Source organism: Camellia sinensis, chromosome 13 (genome assembly GCF_055761805.1).
Source record: "Camellia sinensis isolate YWXY chromosome 13, ASM5576180v1, whole genome shotgun sequence".
Classification (NCBI taxonomy): Eukaryota; Viridiplantae; Streptophyta; class Magnoliopsida; order Ericales; family Theaceae; genus Camellia; species Camellia sinensis.
Window position 1 is genome coordinate 141,243,846 of NC_138973.1, and position 14,348 is coordinate 141,258,193.

At 42.3% G+C, this 14,348-nt stretch overlaps 1 protein-coding gene across 24 annotated transcripts in view; it reads left to right on the forward strand.

The window, feature by feature from the left end:
* The first annotated feature begins 5,764 nt into the window (after nt 1-5,764).
* The window catches only part of LOC114306956 (proteinaceous RNase P 1, chloroplastic/mitochondrial), a 49,618-nt gene continuing 41,034 nt past the window's right edge, over nt 5,765-14,348 (forward strand). For 4 of the 24 annotated variants that reach the window (XR_014349719.1, XM_082903646.1, XM_082903649.1 and 1 more), the window contains exons 1-4: nt 6,236-6,374; nt 7,448-7,539; nt 7,637-7,721; nt 8,401-8,479. Coding sequence is in view for 13 of the 24 variants with exons in the window: in XM_082903646.1 (XP_082759772.1) it covers nt 7,716-7,721; nt 8,401-8,479 (85 nt within the window). In the remaining 11 variants the exon portion in view is untranslated. Of the gene's footprint in view, nt 6,375-7,157; nt 7,550-7,636; nt 7,722-8,400; nt 8,480-9,803; nt 9,938-14,348 lie in introns of those variants that run through there. The other 20 variants (XM_082903655.1, XM_082903658.1, XM_082903650.1 and 17 more) reach the window with 16 other exon arrangements.

The window sequence follows — 14,348 nt, forward strand, 5'->3', positions numbered from 1 at the left end:
CATGTAATCCATGTAATTGAGCTTTCCTAATGTTGTAATCTTGCATTAGTAGCATGTTAGCATGTGTAAATGTGTAATTTGAACCATTGCATGCAAGAAATGTGGATGGAAAACCGATTTGGAGCTCAAGAACACGATCTGGGAAACCCAGATTTTTGAGGTCCGCTCGAGCGGGGTAATGGCCGCTCGAGCGGGAAAATCGTGCTCCCAGCATTTTTGCAGAGTTGGATGTCCGCTCGAGCGGGGACACTCCACGCTCGAGCGTGGATTTTCGTAGACAGGCCTTCAGCTTGAGCGCTCTATCCCACGCTCGAGCTCATCTTTCATGCAACCAGTACCTCTGCAGGCCTTAAGGGTCCGCTCGAGCGGAGAAGTTTACGCTCGAGCGGGGACCCTGTTTCTTGGAATTTTGTTCATGCATTCTGTAATTCGTTTTCCGTTCCCTTTCACTTGTAAGCACTCTTAGGCATATGTTAAGCATTGTAAATGAGTTAATGAGATAAGAACAAAGCCTAAAGAGGTATATGTGAATTAAAGAACGGATTGAACTGTTAGTGACCCTTTTGTATTCATGAAATGTGTAGGGTCAAGCTCCAGGGCGCATCCACAAGCCGATCACTGTGAGTAATATCAATATTTGAAAACTTGTCAATGTCCAATTGTTATTCCCCTATAAATATTATGAGTTGTTAATCGGGATTGTGGACAAAAGTCTGACAAGAATAAATGAATGAATGGGCCAAAGGCCGTTTTGACATGAATGAATGGGCCGAAGGCCGTTTTGATAAGAATGAATGGGCCAAAGGCCGTTTTGACATGAATGAATGGGCCGAAGGCCGTTTTGATAAGAATGAATGGGCCAAAGGCCGTTTTGACATGAATGAATGGGCCAAAGGCCGCTTTGACATGAATGAATGGGCCAAAGGCCGTTTTGACATGAATGAATGGGCTGAAGGCCGTTTTGATAAGAATGAATGGGCCGAAGGCAGTTTTGATAAGAATGAATGGGCCGAAGGCCGTTTTGATAAGAATGAATGGGCCGAAGGCCGTTTCGACATGAATGAATGGGCCGAAGGCCGTTTTGACATGAATGGAAATCTGAATGGGCCAAAGGCCAGAATGTTTGGAACTACAGTTACTTGACTTGCATTTCGTATAGTTATATATATATATATATTTTGTTGTTAAACAGAAGTACGAATTGGGCCCAAGGCCGTTTGGAGCATGTTGTTCTACATATTGTTATGTAACTGTTATATTTGATATTATTCACTGGGCTATCGCTCACGCTCATTCATGTATTTGTAGGTGAGCCAAGGGAAGTCCAAACCCAGCCCCAGTGAAGTCTGCTAGAAACAACAGGAGTTTTGGGAGAGTCAGCCTTGTGCCTCGTGCATGAGACCATCCTTGCCCTTTTACTATGTACCTATGTTTTGTCTTGTTGGCAAGGACTTAGTGCATGTCTGTACATAGTCTATTATAGGTTGACTTGTTTTGGACGATCCTGTCTGTAATGAAATTTGTGGAACCGTACTTTTAATGTGAGTTATTAACGTATCTGAGTATGGTTTGTTTGATGTGCATATAAGCACGGCTCTATGGACAAAGTTTTTAATTTTGCTTCCGTTTGGCCCCCATTAACTCTGTTAAAATACGTTTAGAACAGTCTGAGGCCGTAGGTAATCTCATGATTACTGGCCGGTTACGTCCTTAACCCACGGGGGCGGGTTCGGGTCGTGACAACTAGCCCCTGAGGGGGAAGCCAGCAGTGTCCAGCCCCCATTGACCGACCATGGCGACAACATTCCCCTTTGGGACGCAGAACTCCGAGCCATGAAACTCCAACTACAAGGGGTCATGCAGAACATCCAGCACAAGCCCTCAGCCACCGCCAACTTGCCTTTTGTTGCCTCCATCCGCGACAAACTGTTGCCTGCCAAGTTCAAAATGTCTACCATTGACTCCTTCGATGGCACGACGGACCCAGTCGACCATCTGGAAACCTACCGCACCCTCATGATCCTCCATGCTTTCCCTGACGAGATCATGTGCCGAGCTTTTCCAGTGACACTAAAGGGATCAGCTCGATTGTGGTTTAGCCAGTTACTGGCGGACTCCGTCTCCACCTTCCAACACCTCAGTGACTCTTTCCTGAGCCACTTCATCGGGGCTCAGCATCAGAGACGCCCAGCCACCCAACTCCTAAACATTCGTCAGACCGATGGGGAGTCGCTCCGCAGCTTCGTCACCCGCTTCAACACCGAGGCCCTTCAAGTAGTGGAGAATGACGATAAGGTCATCCTCACCGCTTTCATGGCCGGCCTGCGGTCGTCGGATTTCCTTTTCTCCCTCTCCAAAAACCCTCCAACCACCATGGCAGCCCTACTATCCAAAGCCCAGAAATACATGAATGCTGAAGATTCCCTGGCCACTCGGCAAGAGCCCACCCCTAAAAATCCGATCCCTAGAGACAAGAGGAAAGACTCCGAACCCAGAGCCGCCCAGTATAATAGCCAAACACCCCACTATAATGACCGACCCCCTCGTGCCGACCGGTCGACTCCGACCCGATCGCCCGGTCAGTTTGAGCGATACACACCTCTCAACTCCCCCATGGAGCACGTCCTCAATCAGATCCAGCGGGACTACCCCCTCAAGTGGCCCCTACCTTCACGAAACCCTTCCACTAGAAAAGATCAGTCCAAATACTGCCGTTTCCACCAAGACCATGGTCATACCACCGACGAGTGTATTAACCTCAATGATCAGATCGAGACCTTCATACGCCAGGCCCGCCTCAGCCGATTCATAGACACCTGCTCTCCACAGAGGCAAAGAACCGACCTCACCAGGAACAATCGCCGACAAACACCACCCCGCAATCAAGCTCCACCTAACCAAGGCCACGATTGCCCACCACCACAGCCTCGGCCTCCTGGTAATCCCCCTCCACCAGTCGGAGAAATCCGAGTTATTTCAAGCGGCCTTGCTTGCGGGGGACCATCCCGCTCGGCTTAGAAGGTAGAACTCAAAAAAATCAGGCATGGCTCAGACAAAGCAGTGGTGACGGTGGACCGACCTCCCAAACAGTCAAAACAATGGATCGAACCCATCACCTTCACCGACACTGACTATGCAGGAGTCCGTTACCCACATGATGACCCTCTTGTCATTTCCGCCATCCTCTCCAACTACAAAGTCAGACGAGTCCTCATAGACAACGGCAGCTCTTCAGACATTATCTTCCTCAATTGCTTCCGCTAGCTCAAGATTGGGGAAGAAAGCTTGTCTCCTCTCCAAACCCCTCTGGTCGGCTTCACCGGCGACCGTGTGACCTCCATCGGCTCCATCGATCTACCTATCACCATTGGTGAGCACCCGCGGCAGACCACTAAGTTGCTCACCTTTCTTGTGGTTGACTGCCCCTCTACTTACAACATCACCCAAAATCGCCTTTTCAAAACCCCCCTCGTGACCTATCGTTTCATTTCTGCTCCAACGCTTCACTTCCCCCACGATATTACCACGTGTATGGCCACGATGCACTGCCCCCTCCCCTTCCCCTGTCCTTTCCATTTCAAATCATCACATGGCCTCACCCTACCCCCTCTCTTTTTGAGCCCCGCGCCGTCCTGGTCGGCACGCCTCTCGGTCGACCCCTCCTGCTCGGCCACCCTCGCGGTCGGTACGCCTCACGGTCGACTCCTCTCACTCGGCCACCCTCACGGTCAGCTTCTCCCGCTCAGTCACCCTTGCGATCGGCACGACTTCCAGTAGACCTCTCCACTCGGTTCGAACTTCCCTTCCTTATTACTATTCCCTTCGTTGGACTAAAGCTGCACTCGGAAACAGGGGACTACTGACATGGATAGGCCCACGAGGCATACGGCCCACAGCAAACCACCCCGAACCCATCGCTTAGGACCAATAGCATAACTCGGTTGGCAAAGCCCAGGACAGCTGGAGGCCATCTAGACATAGGGGGCCAATGGCATTCGGGCATATGGCAGGTGGAACACGGGCCACATCAGCAGACAAAGATCTGCAGAGTTATTACCACAACACATCACCATTAATGCATCCCATCACAGCATTTATTACGACAACACCTCCCCGTCGGAACAGAGCCCCCTCACCCTGAACAAGGTAAGTTACGGCACAGGCTTTCGGCGGAAGGGGGCACGTCACAAGGGACAGTGAAATGATTACCAAAGGATATAAGCAAGAATAGATAGACAAGAGGAAGGTTAAGCTTTTGATCTCTCCATCTCTCTCTCTACATTTCCTTCTTCCTCTACTAATTCTCACGTCGGAGGGTTCACTGGGGGACTTCCCCGTTCCCCTTTGGACTTGCATGCAGGTCATTTGATGGAATCATCACCCTAAACCGAAACTTGAAAAGCCTGGACCAGCCCGACCCATCCACCCGGGACAGACAGCATCATCAACTTTTCTCAAAGTCCACGATTGAGTAATTCTCCCTTATTTTATTGGGTTGTAGTCAGCATTGTTGCCAGCGAGTACAAATATGTGGGAGGCGCCTAATTGTCTATCAGGATCCTCTAGAGTGGGATTCTCTGAAGTGAGTGATCCAAAAGTTCAAAATAAAACTAACTAAAACGACGTCGTTTTGGTTAGTAATTTCAAAAAAAAAAAAAAAAAAAACAACAACAACAACAAATAGAAATCAACTTTCTAGGTTCGCTTTCACTAGTTCGTGAGAGAGTTTGAGAGAGAGAGAAGGGACCGGAGCAAGAGAAGGGACAGAGCTTTGATTTTGAGTTGAGACTCTACTTCATTTTAGAAATCTTTTGATTCAAGTGGATAGTGAGTGGTTCTTGTTCTTGATCTATACACTAGTGCTTCACAAATCAGCCCTCGGTGATGATGATGATGATGAACATCCCTTGTTCAAGTCAGCCATGGAAGACCTTCTGTCGCCGATTTCCTCCGCCGATCTCCATGTCCGTTGATCGGATCTGCTGATTTTGTTGTTCACTTTGATTTTGATGATGATGATGATGATGATACAGATCTGAATCAATCTTTGGTGCTCGGACTATGGGGTCTATAAATATACATATATGCATATAGAAATACATATTTGAATCAATCTTTTGATGATGATGATGATAAAGATCTGAATCAATTTTATTATCGAATCGATTTAATCTTCTTTGTAGGGTCTGTAAATATATATATATATATATGCATATAGAAATACATATCTAGATCAATCTTTTGATGATGATGATGATGATGATGATGATACAAATCTGAATCAATTTTATTATCAACAAATTGATTTAATCTTTTGAAGCCTCTTTCTCATTTTTTTCACTGGTTTTCTTCAATCTTTTGATGATGATGATGATACATATCTGAATCAATTTTATTGTTGAATCGATTTAATCTTATTTTTTATATATTTAGATTTCACAAATCAAAATTCATGATAATGATACAGTTTGAAACCTCTTTCTCATTCTGTTCACATTTCTTCTTCAATCTTTTTGATGATGATAATGATGATACAGATTTGAAACAATCTTATTATCGAATCGATTTAATCTTCTTTTTTATTTATTTAAATCTTACAGATCAAAATTCATGATGATGATACAGTTTGAAGCTTCTTTCTCATTTTATTCATATTTTTTCTTTTTTCTTCATTATTATTATTTTTTTTTATAGTTTTTCCTCACCAAAACGAATTAATTACAACCTTTCGTTCTATTAATGGGACACATGTCCGATCCATCTCATTCATTCTAGGGGATCTCTCTAACCCTAACGCCGCCCTAATTGTTATCGTTTTGTATCCTCCCAACAACGGCTATATTCACCACCGCCCCCGCCCCCCAACGGTACATTTCTCTCACAAAATTGTTTCAAGTGTTCCCGTTACATCTTTCTATCCTCCTCTCTCCTCATTACGATTAAGCTCTCACATCCGTTTTCTGCCTATCGCTCTCTGAAAAGTTCTGGTTAGGGTTTCTCTCTCTCTCTAGAATGAACAGTGGGAGCGAAGGCTTCATCAGATGAACTGCTAAGGAAATTTGCGGAAGTGGGTTCGGGATCCAAAGACAAGGCCACCGCGAAGAAAGAGCTTTCGCAGTTGGCAAAACCACGCCGCTACCACCGGGAAAAAATCACCGGAGAAAATGACGATGATGATGGGCAGTACTGTGAGAGCCCCTCCACCTCCTCCTTAAGCCGCCGGGCCAGTTTGGTTGAGAGGAAATCGCTTCTTCCTGCTGTGGCGGCATCCACCCCACCCTGCGCTGATTCAGCGGCTGGGGATTGGGATTGGGAGGTCACGGCTCAGGTCGAGGGATTTCAAGAACAAGTCCATTTACGCCACAATTGACAAGGTTAGTAATTTTACATACATAATATGTGCTATATATTTACATATATACATATTAATTGTGCCAAATTTAGTTGTTTGAATTCTCAACTTATATCTGTAGAATTTGATTCTCTTTGTGTTATATATTCATTTTTGTGTTCAATTTGGCTTCTAAATTAGACTATTCCAAGGATGAGAATGTTCGAGATGGGTTAGTCGGTCGAATGTGAATTCTTAAGTTTTTGCCCTGGAAATTGAATACACGTCCCGAGAGTGCCCTAATTTTCCCTTCCTCCCTTTTTATGCTCAATGATTTTCCTATCTCCTCTAACTTTGCCGAGTCAGAGAATTGGGCATCATTTTTTTCGAACTCTTCGGTCGCACTGTCCTGCCCCTGTTCTTGCTCTGTTTTGTCTCTGATACACTCTTCATCTGTACCGGAAAAAGTTCAACATAAGAAGATATATATTCCAAGGCTGCATAAAAAAAATCATCTACTTTGAATACTACCAAATTTTTTATTCTTCTGATAAAAATAATATTAACTTCCATCCAAAGAAGTTTGATTCTGATGCCATTGTTATTGTTGTTTTGCAAGGTATTAGTATAACTTACTTTCATAAGGCAATTACATCAAATTTGAAACTTATCGCATAAATAGATGCATGTATGTATGTGTGACAACATAATGTGATTGATCAAAATAATAATAAAAAATAAAAAATAAAAAAAACCCCACAAATTAATTAATTTGAAGTTCATTTTATTTTAATATTTGAAACACGGGAAATGGGCTATACTGCAGGAAATGGGCTATACGCGGGAAATGGACTATTTAATCTTGGATTAGAAAACTTAGGCTGTCATTGATTTACTAGTACTGGAGGGCCAGCATCAATCATTATATTCTCCTATGTGTTGGAGGGCTAACAAGAATTTGAATCAAATGGAAATTGATTGGATGGGATTTTGGTGTGCTGAGAAGTTGATGTACAAATGCCTAGGACTAGCTCTAACATCAAAATCACAATTGAAGAAATAATACTTATTGGGAGCAAATATTAATCATTTTATTCCTCATTTGCGTCTGCTTAGCAAAATCATAGAAGAAATAATAATACATATTGGGAGCAACTAGAATGGAAAGAACCCTCCTTGTGTGACTGCTTAGCAAATTGGGAGCAACTGTGAGTATCTTCCTTCTTATTGGTAATGCTTTTCTTGATATTGTTATGAACTGAAAAGTTTATTTAACCTCTAAAATGATGACATCTGTTTGGGTAGTTTGTCATAAGAGACAACAAATCAAGTTTGGGGAACCTGGAGCGGATGCTTGCCGGAATTGATTGGAACTTTAATAGCTATGGAGGTTAGGCTGTAGAATATGTATTTATAATTTCTACTATGTTAAATTATTTAATATTCCCTTAGAACTTTCTGAAAGTGCCACAGTTGGGTCTTTGGCAAGAACTAATGAATCGTATAACTTGTAACTACTCTTTTTTAGCAATCCATTTATTCAGCAATTTATCGAGTGTATGCAAACATGATTTAACCATTGCTTCCTTGCTGGAATATTGATAACTGATGCATATTTGTAAATAATGATGCTTTTGAACAATAATCAATTGTAAGATTCCAAAGCTTTTTCTTGTCCATTAGTTGGGTTACCCTTGCGCTGGAACCACAAAATACTGCTAATCATTGTCCTGATTAAGTGTTGCTTGATACTTGATATCATCGCCTATACTTTGGTGCAGTTACTAACAAATAGCATCAGTTTCCATCTATTATTGCTGTATAGTTTTTTGCTTTGAGAAAAGTAAAATTCTATTCTATTGATCTATCTAAATAAAAGTAATTGCACTTTGATTGGTTTGAAATTTCTAGGCATCAATTATTCATGCGGCAAGGAAGGTTAGAAAGTTGTTTGTTTCAATTTTTTACATGTTTTTTTTGTGTGCGCGCGCGCGCGTGTGTGCATGTGTGTGTGTGTGGAGAGTACACTCCTTTTTATATTCTCTCAAACTTTTTTCTTTAACTGTTAGATTTTGGAAGTCGAGAGAGTTCCTAGGTTTCCTCACTCTATGATTCTTGAAGGTGGAGCCATTCACGTAGATGGAGAAGGTATCGTGTTTTACATTACAAGGAAATTATACATGGCCATGTTTGGCCTTTTTTAATTGATACATTTATATTTGAAGAACATTTGGTTGTTTCTCTCGCCAATTCATTCATTCGTACATATATGATAACATGCACATGTATAGCTGGCGAAGAGATTGCTTAAATTTTTTATACTGGAGGCTAGTACAAAGTTGATCCCCCTTTCTTTATTCAAGATATTCAAGATGTTAAAAGTGCATAAAGTAGTTTTTAACAAATTCCATTTCTAACCACCTCAGCTGTAATTTGTTAAGTGTTCATAAGCCACTTTAAACAAAATGATACGTATACAGAGAAATAGAAGAAGATAATTACCTGCCTTTTGGTTGCTTAGAATTGCACCAGAATTGTGTAATATAGCTGCTCCTTTGTTTTAATAGGTCTTGGTCTTAAAATTCATTTCTTATGAATGAAAAGCTAAGAATCTGTTGTAGTAGCATTATTGGACAAACAATTGACGTTGGGCAGGGAGGGATGGAGCAGGAAGGGGTTACATTAGCCGAGTAATGTAGTGCCTTATTCCAGCTGCTTCTTAAAATCACTTTCATTTTCTATGAAGAAATGATATCTCTGTCACTACCGCCATGGGTGAATCTGATTTGGAAAAAACACCATGGATAGTTCTTGATACCCTTGGAATTCCCTCAATGTAAGTTGTACTGACACTTCGTGTTAGTACAGTCTAGATGTTGGGATTATAGGGCAACATTGAACTAAAAAAAGGGATTATTTGGTGATTCATAGATCAGGCTTGAACTTTTTTGGAAACCAATTTTGATTACAATTTTTCTCATTATATTTATGTGAAAAAATACATTTTATTTTTTTTTTAAAAAAAAGTTTAGGAATAAATACATTTTATGGATCACTTTAGATCATTAAATTTTATGTTTTGGAATGAAGTGTGACATATTTCAAAGCACATGTTCCCAATCTCCAAACCAAAATCTCTAGAATAGTAATATATTATAATCTAATAACACAAGGAATATAAAATCTATTAGGGTGATGCTTGATGATAGCTCACTATTTTTATTATTAAAGGGGCCATAGGAGTTCCTTTCCTTCTTCTCTTCCAATAATGAACCTTCATCAATCCTCTGCTTATTGTTCTTCTTTCTGTAATGATTCTTTAGGTCATATTCTATTTGTCTCATCAACTAATGCATCACTGTATAGTTTGTTTACACAAAACACATTTCAAAACTAGATTTCTAGCTATACTCTTATGGTTTCGAATATTGCATATTTCATATTTGTTCATAAATTGTTTCCTTCCTTCAAGGACTTGTCTTACTACCGAGGAGTGCCTCTTGAATAAAAACAGGAACCCTCATTTGACTAAAGAGCTAGTTGAGGATGAACTTAAAGCATATCTTGGAGTCAAGAAGATTATTTGGTTGCCTCATGGATTATTTGGTACCCATATTCACCTTGAATATTAAGCACACATGTATAAATATTTTGCACTAAAATTTGAGATGCCCTTCCTGTATATTTCATCCATATTTTTTGGTCCACCTGGCAATCTAGATATTTCTTTAATTTGGTTGGTCTATGTGGCTATTTTTCTCATCAGGATGATGATGAAGCATTCTCATTCTTAAAAATGATGCGTTGGTGTGCAATTATGCATACGAACATGAAATTAATGTTGTATAGAGAGTTTCTGCTGAAACTGTAGTTCTAGGATTTGAACTTCAAATAAGAGTTTAACTCTGCAATTTTTGCATTCTTTGGGTAGGTGTTGTGATGATCAGTAACTTGAATTGCAACCTAGTCCCTTCGAGCAATGGGCTCATGCCAAGTGCTTGACTTTTTGCATATCGAGAAAGATATAAATCATAGGGCTTTATTTTTTTGAAAATTTCAAGCCCAGGCTGCTGCTTATGTTATATGGTATGAAAAGTTGTGTGTTCTGATGTTGATACCTAGAACTTAGAAGGGATACAAAATTCTGAAGTTAAATATAGACAAACCTGATATTTTCGTTTCCCTTGTAAGTTGTCTAAACTTACGGAACTAGCACGGGACTCCTAGTTTGAAAACTAAGTCCAAAAATGCACTTTTTTCCCACTTAAGGTTGAATATAGGCCACCGGGGGCCAAAATCGTGTAACAGTCACGAGAAGGCCCGGGGAACAGCTCAGACACCTCGGGAGGGACCAATGTAAGTTGTGAAAACTTACGGAACTAGAACGGGACTACCGCTTTGAATACTAAGTCGAAAAAGACATTTTTTTCACAATTAAGCTCGAAAATAGGCCATCGGTTGCCAAAACTGTGTGTAACAGTCACGAGAAGGACCGTGGAATAGCTCAAACACCTTGGGAGGGACCAATCTAAGTTGTGGAAACTTCCGGAACAAGCACGGGACTCGCGGTTTGAAAACTAAGTAAAAAAATACACTTTTCTAGCACTTAAGCCTGAAAAGAGGCCATCGGGCACCAAAATCGTGTAACAGTCACGAGAAGACCCTAGGAAAACCTCAAACACCTCGGGCGGGACCAACGTGAGTTGCGAAAACTTACGGTACTAGCACAGGACTTCCGATTTGAAAACTAAGTCGAAAGAGACACTTTTTTTCACACTTAAGCTTAAAAATAGTCCATCGGGTGCCAAAATCGTGTAACAGTCACGAGAAGGATCGAGAATGCCTGAAACACCGCAGGAGTGGCCAATGTACGTTGTGCAAACTTTCAGAACTGGCACGGGACTCACGGTTTGAAAACTAACTGAAAAAATGCACTTTTTCACACTTAAGCTTGAAAATAGGCCTTCACGGACCAAAATCGTGTAACAGTCACGAGAAGGCCTGGGGAACGCCTCGAAACACCTCGGGAGGGACCAATGTAAGTTGTGGAAACTTACGGAAGTAGCACGGGACTCCTGGTTCGAAAACTAAGTCAAAAATTGCACTTTTTTTACACTTAAGCATGAAAATTAGCCATCGGGGTGCCAATGTCGTGTAACAGTCACGAGATGGCCGGGGGAACCCCTCAAACACCTTAGAAGGGACCAATTTAAGTTGCGAAAACTTACAGAATTATCAAGGGATTCCGAGTTTGAAAACTAAGTCCAAAAAGACACTTTTCTCACACTTAAGAATGGAAATAGGCCAAAATTGGGGGTGAAAATCGGGTAACTGTCTCGAGAAGGCCTGGGCAACACACATCAACCACCTCGGGAGGGTCCAATGTAAGTTGTCTAAACTTACGGAACTAGCACGGGACTCCTAGTTTGAAAACTAAGTCCAAAAATGCACTTTTTTCACACTTAAGGTTGAATATAGGCCACCGGGGGCCAAAATCGTGTAACAGTCACGAGAAGGCCCGGGGAACAGCTCAGACACCTCGGGAGGGACCAATGTAAGTTGTGAAAACTTACGGAACTAGAACGGGACTACCGCTTTGAATACTAAGTCGAAAAAGACATTTTTTTCACAATTAAGCTCGAAAATAGGCCATCGGTTGCCAAAACTGTGTGTAACAGTCACGAGAAGGACCGTGGAATAGCTCAAACACCTTGGGAGGGACCAATCTAAGTTGTGGAAACTTCCGGAACAAGCACGGGACTCGCGGTTTGAAAACTAAGTAAAAAAATACACTTTTCTAGCACTTAAGCCTGAAAAGAGGCCATCGGGCACCAAAATCGTGTAACAGTCACGAGAAGACCCTAGGAAAACCTCAAACACCTCGGGCGGGACCAACGTGAGTTGCGAAAACTTACGGTACTAGCACAGGACTTCCGATTTGAAAACTAAGTCGAAAGAGACACTTTTTTTCACACTTAAGCTTAAAAATAGTCCATCGGGTGCCAAAATCGTGTAACAGTCACGAGAAGGATCGGGAATGCCTGAAACACCGCAGGCGTGGCCAATGTACGTTGTGCAAACTTTCAGAACTGGCACGGGACTCACGGTTTGAAACCTAACTGAAAAAATGCACTTTTTCACACTTAAGCTTGAAAATAGGCCTTCACGGACCAAAATCGTGTAACAGTCACGAGAAGGCCTGGGGAACGCCTCGAAACACCTCGGGAGGGACCAATGTAAGTTGTGGAAACTTACGGAAGTAGCACGGGACTCCTGGTTCGAAAACTAAGTCAAAAATTGCACTTTTTTTTACACTTAAGCATGAAAATTAGCCATCGGGGTGCCAATGTCATGTAACAGTCACGAGATGGCCGGGGGAACCCCTCAAACACCTTAGAAGGGACCAATTTAAGTTGCGAAAACTTACAGAATTATCAAGGGATTCCTAGTTTGAAAACTAAGTCCAAAAAGACACTTTTCTCACACTTAAGAATGAAAATAGGCCAAAATTGGGGGTGAAAATCGGGTAACTGTCTCGAGAAGGCCTGGGCAACACACATCAACCACCTCGGGAGGGTCCAATGTAAGTTGTCTAAACTTACGGAACTAGCACGGGACTCCTAGTTTGAAAACTAAGTCCAAAAATGCACTTTTTTCCCACTTAAGGTTGAATATAGGCCACTGGGGGCCAAAATCGTGTAACAGTCACGAGAAGGCCCGGGGAACAGCTCAGACACCTCGGGAGGGACCAATGTAAGTTGTGAAAACTTACGGAACTAGAACGGGACTACCGCTTTGAATACTAAGTCGAAAAAGACATTTTTTTAACAATTAAGCTCGAAAATAGGCCATCGGTTGCCAAAACTGTGTGTAACAGTCACGAGAAGGACCGTGGAATAGCTCAAACACCTTGGGAGGGACCAATCTAAGTTGTGGAAACTTCCGGAACAAGCACGGGACTCGCGGTTTGAAAACTAAGTAAAAAAATACACTTTTCTAGCACTTAAGCCTGAAAAGAGGCCATCGGGCACCAAAATCGTGTAACAGTCACGAGAAGACCCTAGGAAAACCTCAAACACCTCGGGCGGGACCAACGTGAGTTGCGAAAACTTACGGTACTAGCACAGGACTTCCGATTTGAAAACTAAGTCGAAAGAGACACTTTTTTTCACACTTAAGCTTAAAAATAGTCCATCGGGTGCCAAAATCGTGTAACAGTCACGAGAAGGATCGGGAATGCCTGAAACACCGTAGGCGTGGCCAATGTACGTTGTGCAAACTTTCAGAACTGGCACGGGACTCACGGTTTGAAAACTAACTGAAAAAATGCACTTTTTCACACTTAAGCTTGAAAATAGGCCTTCACGGACCAAAATCGTGTAACAGTCACGAGAAGGCCTGGGGAACGCCTCGAAACACCTCGGGAGGGACCAATGTAAGTTGTGGAAACTTACGGAAGTAGCACGGGACTCCTGGTTCGAAAACTAAGTCAAAAATTGCACTTTTTTTACACTTAAGCATGAAAATTAGCCATCGGGGTGCCAATGTCGTGTAACAGTCACGAGATGGCCGGGGGAACCGCTCAAACACCTTAGAAGGGACCAATTTAAGTTGCGAAAACTTACAGAATTATCAATGGATTCCTAGTTTGAAAACTAAGTCCAAAAAGACACTTTTCTCACACTTAAGAATGAAAATAGGCCAAAATTGGGGGTGAAAATCGGGTAACTGTCTCGAGAAGGCCTGGGCAACACACATCAACCACCTCGGGAGGGTCCAATGGATTCCTAGTTTGAAAACTAAGTCCAAAAATGCACTTTTTTCACACTTAAGGTTGAATATAGGCCATCGGGGGCCAAAATCGTGTAACAGTCACGAGAAGGCCCGGGGAACAGCTCAGACACCTCGGGACGGACCAATGTAAGTTGTGAAAACTTACGGAACTAGAACGGGACTACCGCTTTGAATACTAAGTCGAAAAAGACATTTTTTTCACAATTAAGCTCGAAAATAGGCC